This window comes from Gadus chalcogrammus, chromosome 21, assembly GCF_026213295.1.
Source record: "Gadus chalcogrammus isolate NIFS_2021 chromosome 21, NIFS_Gcha_1.0, whole genome shotgun sequence".
Classification (NCBI taxonomy): Eukaryota; Metazoa; Chordata; class Actinopteri; order Gadiformes; family Gadidae; genus Gadus; species Gadus chalcogrammus.
In genome coordinates, this window is record NC_079432.1 from 2,566,515 (window position 1) to 2,573,239 (window position 6,725).

A 6,725-nucleotide genomic window follows, 5' to 3' on the forward strand; every position below is an offset into this window, starting at 1 on the left:
CCCCGCCCCCCCCCGCCCCCCCCCGCCCCTTCTGCTCACAGCAAACAGCTTCCTTCCTGCTCATTGTGCCTCGTCCTCGCCTGGAGCTAACTTTAAACACACACACACACACACACACACACACACACACACACACACACACACACACACACACACACACACACACACACACACACACACACACACACACACACACACGATTAGAAAGGGAAGTTGACCTGCCCCCGAGTCAGGCTTGGTCTGCGCACAACCCACTAGACCCCTCAGACCCCCCAGACCCACTAGACCCCCAGACCCACTAGACCCCCCAGACCCACTAGACCCCCCAGACCCACTAGACCCCCCCAGACCCACTAGACCCCCCAGACCCCCCAGACCCACTAGACCCCCCAGACCCACTAGACCCCCCAGACCAGACCCACCGGACCCCCCAGACCCACTAGACCCCCCAGACCCACTAGACCCCCCAGACCCACTAGACCCCCCAGTCCAGACCCACTAGACACCCCAGTCTAATAGACCAGTAGGCCCCCTGGGGTCTACTGGTCTGGGGGGGTTGGGGTCTTCTGGTCTGGGGGTCTACTGGTCTGGGGGTTTTGGGGGTCTACTGGTCTGGGGGTTTTGGGGGTCTACTGGTCTGGGGTTCTGGGGGTCTACTGGTCTGGGGGGTTGGGGTCTACTGGTCTGGGGGGGTTGGGGTCTTCTGGTCTGGGGGTCTACTAGTCTGGGGGTTTTGGGGGTCTGATGGTCTCCAAGCGTGGAACAGGGACAGCAGGAAGTGGGGAATCTCACTTCGCCAGCAAGTGGATAATAATTATAATAATTATAATAATTTTTATGTTGGTGGAGTAGAGACGTCAGATATGGGTTTGGGGGGGGGGGGGGCAGTCTTGCACACTTCCATCGCCATAGAGACGTCTCTGCCACCCTCGTTCCCTCCCACTCCATCCCCGAGCCTCGCTCTCCCTCTCGCTCTCTATCCCTCTCTCTATTTGCATCTGTCGTCAACACGTTTCGTTCATCTTTTATTCTCTCTCTCTCTCTCTCTCTCTCTCTATATATCCGTCTCTCTCCCTCCCCCACTCTCTCTATGTGTCTATCCCTCTCTCTCTCCCCCTCTCTATATATATATATTCCGTCTCTCACTCTCTCCCACTCTCTCTCAGTCCCCATCTCCCTCCCCCCCCTCTCTCTCTCTCTCTCTCTCACTTCACGCATGCCCCCACAAACACAGCCTCTCCGCCAATCAGAGCGGGGGATCCGAGCCAGCGCCCCCCTCTCCTTTGATGTCACGTTGCCTGGTGTGCGGGCTCGTTAGGCAGCAGGGCGATGAGGCATCGTTGACTCATTACATCACGATCGAAGACGGGATGACCGCATCGTCGTGTAAACCCGTGGTGACGGATCCTCCGTGGTCGTGTCGCTCGGTCGCGAGGTGTGAAGACGAACGCCGGCCCAACGCGTCACACTCTGGTGTGTCAGTGCTTCCACACACACACACACACACACACATCGTCTAACGCCCGGAGTTGGAGCCTCATGCCAAACCACTAATCACACCGGGTGATTAGTGGTGTGTTGCTCGTGGCTACAAACCACGAAGCAGACCGTGTGTATTTACACAACCTTAATGAGTTTTATCAAACCATTAGAACATGTTCTAATCAACTCATAGCTGTAGCTGATATGCAAGTGATCTCGGGGGGGCTGAAGCCACTAACTGGTTAACCGTGTGGTTGATAGACTGCGGAGCAAGGTCCATTTATTTATCCTCTGCTTCTACCTATGTTCAGTTCACTAGGAAGAACCAACCAAAGATATTAATCACCAATCTCCTCACAACCACATATTGATATCAGGTGATCCCCATGTTGGGAACCACCTAATTCCCTACTGTGTTACAGCAGAACCTCTGGTCCAGCAGTCCTACTGGGTTATAGAACCTCTGGTCCAGCAGTCCTACTGGGTTATAGAACTTCTGGTCCAGCAGTCCTAATGGGTTATAGAACCTCTGATCCAGCAGTCCTACTGGGTTGCAGAACCTCTGGTCCAGCAGTCCTACTGGGTTATAGAACCTCTGGTCCAGCAGTCCTACTGGGTTATAGAACTTCTGGTCCAGCAGTCCTACTGGGTTACAGAACCTCTGGTCCAGCAGTCCTAATGGGTTATAGAACCTCTGATCCAGCAGTCCTACTGGGTTGCAGAACCTCTGGTCCAGCAGTCCTACTGGGTTATAGAACCTCTGATCCAGCAGTCCTACTGGGTTGCAGAACCTCTGGTCGAGCAGTCCTACTGGGTTATAGAACCTCTGGTCCAGCAGTCCTACTGGGTTATAGAACCTCTGGTCCAGCAGTCCTACTGGGTTACAGAACCTCTGGTCCAGCAGTCCTACTGGGTTATATAACCTCTGGTCCAGCAGTCCTACTGGGTTATATAACCTCTGGTCAAGCAGTCCTACTGGGTTATAGAACCTCTGGTCCAGCAGTCCTACTGGGTTATAGAACCTCTGGTCCAGCAGTCCTACTGGGTTATAGAACCTCTGGTCCAGCAGTCCTATTGGGTTATAGAACCTCTGGTCCAGCAGTCCTACTGGGTTATAGAACCTCAGGTCCAGCAGTCATACTGGGTTACAGAACCTCTGGTCCAGCAGTCCTACTGGGTTACAGAACCTCTGGTCCAGCAGTCCTACTGGGTTACAGAACCTCTGGTCCAGCAGTCCTACTGGGTTATAGAACCTCTGGTCCAGCAGTCCTACTGGGTTATAGAACCTCTGGTCCAGCAGTCCTACTGGGTTATAGAACCTCTGGTCCAGCAGTCCTACTGGGTTATAGAACCTCTGGTCCAGCAGTCCTACTGGGTTTTAGAAGTCTTAGGTTATAGAAGTCCTACTGGGTTATAGGACCTCTGGTCCAGCAGTCCTACTGTGTTATAGCAGTCCTACTGTGTCATAGTGGGAGTGTATGAAGCTCCAGGAGGTGGTCTCGAGGATCACTCTGTTGCCAGCGGGAGGACAGGGACGGGACGGGGCGACTCACCTCCGGGCCGCTCTCCCGCACGTGTCCCGACTCGCTGTCGCCCTCCGAGAACGACCCCGACTCGTCGCTGGAGTTGGTCGCGTACGACCGCTCGCACTTGATGGTGGGCGGCCCCTGGCCCAGGAACATGGAGTCGGCGGCCCCCAGCGCACAGCCCAGCCCCACGCCGCCGTCGGGCGGCAGGTCGGGCCCGTGGTCGCCCCCCAGGCAGCGCGCGGCGTTGGAGCACGGCGAGGAGGAGAACTCGGACTGCGGCAGGCTGCAGGGCGAGCCCCCGCTGCCGTCCTCGGCGAAGGAGCAGGACGAGCAGGAGCTGGAGGTGCGGGTCCGGGCCGCGCAGGGCGGCGACCGCGGGCACACCTTGATGGGCACGGGGCAGCTGGGGCGGGGCCGCGGCCGGCCCGGGAGCGGGGGGGCCGCGCCGGGCTCCGGGTAGGTCTGGGTGGTGGGCAGCGACTGGCTGGACCCCGACCACAGCCCCTTGGGGGTCCCGGGGGGGAACTCCAGAGAGGTCCCGCCGGGGAAGGAATGCGCCGGGGTGCCGAGGCGGTCACATGACCCCGAGGAGAAGATGACGCTGCTGCGCCGGTCGAACTCCGCCTCCTGCTTGCAGACGGCGTCGCAGGAGGCGGACCTTAGGGAGGGGAGGGGCGGGGGGGAGGAGGGGGCGCTGGGGAAGGGCCTGAAGGGTCTCCGGTGGTCCCCCTGGGACGCGGCCCGGTCCGGGGCGCGGACCCTGTTGGCGAACACCTGCCGGGGCAGGGCCGGGGGGGGCGGGGACCCGGGGAGCTCCGCCCCCTTCCTGAAGAAGGCCCGAAGGCAGGAGGGCGACTTGGGCCTCTTGGCTCGGCCGGAGGGGGCGGGGGGCTCCGTCTCCATGGTGATGGCGCCGTCCTGCTCCTCGCCGGACAGGCACAGCAGGACCGCCTCCTCCTCCTCCTCCGGCGCCTCCTCGTCCTCGTCCTCGTACAGTCGGGGCTCCTCCTTGATGTGGGCGGCGGGTGGCCCTCCCATCACAGGCTCCGCCCCTCCGACCCCGCCCTCCTTCACGGGGAAGCCTGAGTGGCTGGAGTGTGAGGGGGAGGAGCCCTGGTCGTGGTGGTGGCTGTGCTTGTTGCACGCCCACTGGTACTTCCTGTACTTGGGGCAGCGCGGCAGGTCCGACGCCCCGTGCTTGTCAAAGTCCGGCCGAGCGTCTGCGTGGTTACCGTGGTGACCGCGCTCGCCATCCGCCCGCCGCCGCGCCCTCGGCGAGGAGGAGGAGGAGGAGGAGACGGGGCGGGGCGGCTTGGCGGCCGCGGGCCGCACGCGGCCATCTCTGGCGTCATCGTCGTCGCCGTCCTCCTCGGGGTCCGAGACGTTCATGTCCGTCGACGCCGTCGTGGTCTCTGCCATCGTCGTGGTCTCTGCCGTCATCGTGGCGTCCGTCGTCGTGGTCTCCGTCGCCGTGGTCTCCGTCGCCGTGGTCTCCGTCGCCGTGGTGTCCGTCGCCGTGGTGGCCGCCCCCTGGTGGCCCGGCGCCGCCGCCGCCTCGCTGCGGAGTTGGTCCTCCAGGAAGCGGAAGCAGGAGTCCTCCAGGTTGTGCATGCGCAGGAAGCCGGCGCAGCGGACCACCTCCTGGATGTTGTCCCGGCTCAGCACCAGCTTGGCCGTGTAGGCGAACTGCAGCAGCGGCGCGAAGCCCGCCGCCGTGACCTGAACGGGACACACGGAGACAACGCGTTACCGTCGGCACGGTTACCGTCGCCTCGGTTGCCGTCGGTCGGAACAAGTCTGGACCTTGGAACAGGTTGCAGTGCACACGAAGAACGGGTGTAGAACTAGAGCAGGTGTAGACAGCAGAACAGGTGTAGACATCAGAACAGGTGTAGACAACAGGTGTAGACAGCAGAACAGGTGTAGACAGCAGAACAGGTGTAGACAGTGTAAGTGGTGTAGTGGAGGCCCTTGACAGGTGGAGTTACTAGGTAAAAGGTAACCGGTAACATGGTGCGTTCGGTTTCAGTCCCAGGAAGACGATTTGACACACCATTTGACGATTTCTCTGAATCTAAACCAATCTGAATGTTTTGAGGGTCTTAAGCTAAGCAGGTTAGTAGCGTTGTGAACCGGTCCTCTCTAGTCACCCCAGCGGTCTGGTGTCAGGTCATCACGGCGGCGTCGGGCTCATCTCTGTAGCCGCTTAGCCAAGGATGTGTGAAGCGAGGGAAGCCGCCGATTTGGACTTAGCAGGAGCTAATGAGGTAAGGCCTGATCCCGCACTAGACAGGCAGGTGTCCCGCCCCGCTAAAGCCCTTAACGAGCCCTTAACGAGCCCTTAACGAGCAGGGGAGGATGCAGACTTAGCAGCGAGGCACGTTCCTGACGCTCAGGGTTCACGCCCAGGCCGTGTTTGTTCTTTTAAAACGCTTCACAGAGCTACCAGCGTGGACCTCCTCCCGCGGCCCCCAGCGGCGGGATAGCACCGTGATCAACGCCACCGAGGAGACCCGGAGCAAAACTAACCAATCACAGAGAGGTTCACTCTGAGGCGCGGCAGACTGACGTTTGCTCTGCAGAGCGATGTGGGTTCTGTTCTGTCGCTTAAAGAGAGCCCCCAGATGTTGGCGTGATGGCGTTCATGTGGTTTTAATGAGACCCCCCCCCGGTTTACCAATTGTTGAGTTTATGCGTTTGTTTTCGTTTTTCAGCGAAGGACAACGGGAGAGAGATTCAGTGAGGCTGAACGGGGTGTGTGCATGTTTATGTTTATGTTTATGTGTGTGTGTGTGTGTGTGTGCGCGTGTACAAGCGGACTAAATGCTTGATTTTCAACATTACACATATTATTTTTGACTACATGTAGCTATCTATTATAATAGCAGAGGTCGCCGTTTAAAACCTCCCCAATCAGAGCCTCGTTAGGGAGGCACTAACGAGGTCACTGCCGCCAGACTCCAGTCCTCTGAGTGACGAGGAGACGGAGGGCAGACCTCAGCTGTGTTATCGACGCTACACACTCTGATCCGTCTGCTCTCGTATTGCTGCTCCAGATCTGAGCGAGCCGGCTGACTGATTAGTGGCTCGATTCAGCTTCCGTGAATCATTCAAGTATCTTCACACACTCAGAGAGAGACCGCAGCCAACCGAAGACACCTCTGACCCAGAGAGAGACAGTAGTCCACCTCTGACCCAGAGAGAGACCGCAATCCACCGAAGATACCTCTGACTCAGAGAGAGACCGCGATCCACAGAAGACACCTCACTCTCAGAGAAAGACCGCCTCCATCCGTCACGTTAACACGCCGACATAGTCTGCACGCACCAACACACGCACAGTAGTCACACACAGTGTGCCCGCACCCGCACACACAGTATACACACACACAGTACTAGTCACACAGTATACGCCCATAAAGTAGTCACACAATACACACACAGTCCTCACACAGGAGCTACATGGCAGACAGACACACATATGGCCGGGTCATTAGCAGGGACTCCCCTGGGCAAGGTGAGGTTACTGGCTCTGGTGCCTTATTCACACACACACACACACACACACAGTCCAGTTAAAGTGTCTATCCTGGACAGTTACTCCCAGCTCTCCCCAGACTCTGGACGGAGGAGGAAGTTGATCAGCCGAACTCCAGCTCTGAGCCGCGCCACAGGAAGTCAGTCATTCCTGCGGCCGTCAATCTCTTTACCTCC

General features: G+C 58.8%; 1 protein-coding gene across 1 annotated transcript in view; it reads right to left on the reverse strand.

Annotated features, from left to right (window-relative positions):
• Positions 1 to 4,754, reverse strand: part of bach2b (BTB and CNC homology 1, basic leucine zipper transcription factor 2b) — a gene marked incomplete at its 5' end in the record, with an annotated part of 9,003 nt that extends 4,249 nt beyond the window's left edge. Inside the window, one exon of the mRNA XM_056581853.1 lies at positions 3,036 to 4,754. Coding sequence (XP_056437828.1) covers positions 3,036 to 4,754 — 1,719 coding nt within the window. The remainder of the gene's footprint in view (positions 1 to 3,035) is intronic.
• Between the last annotated feature and the right edge of the window lie 1,971 nt (positions 4,755 to 6,725).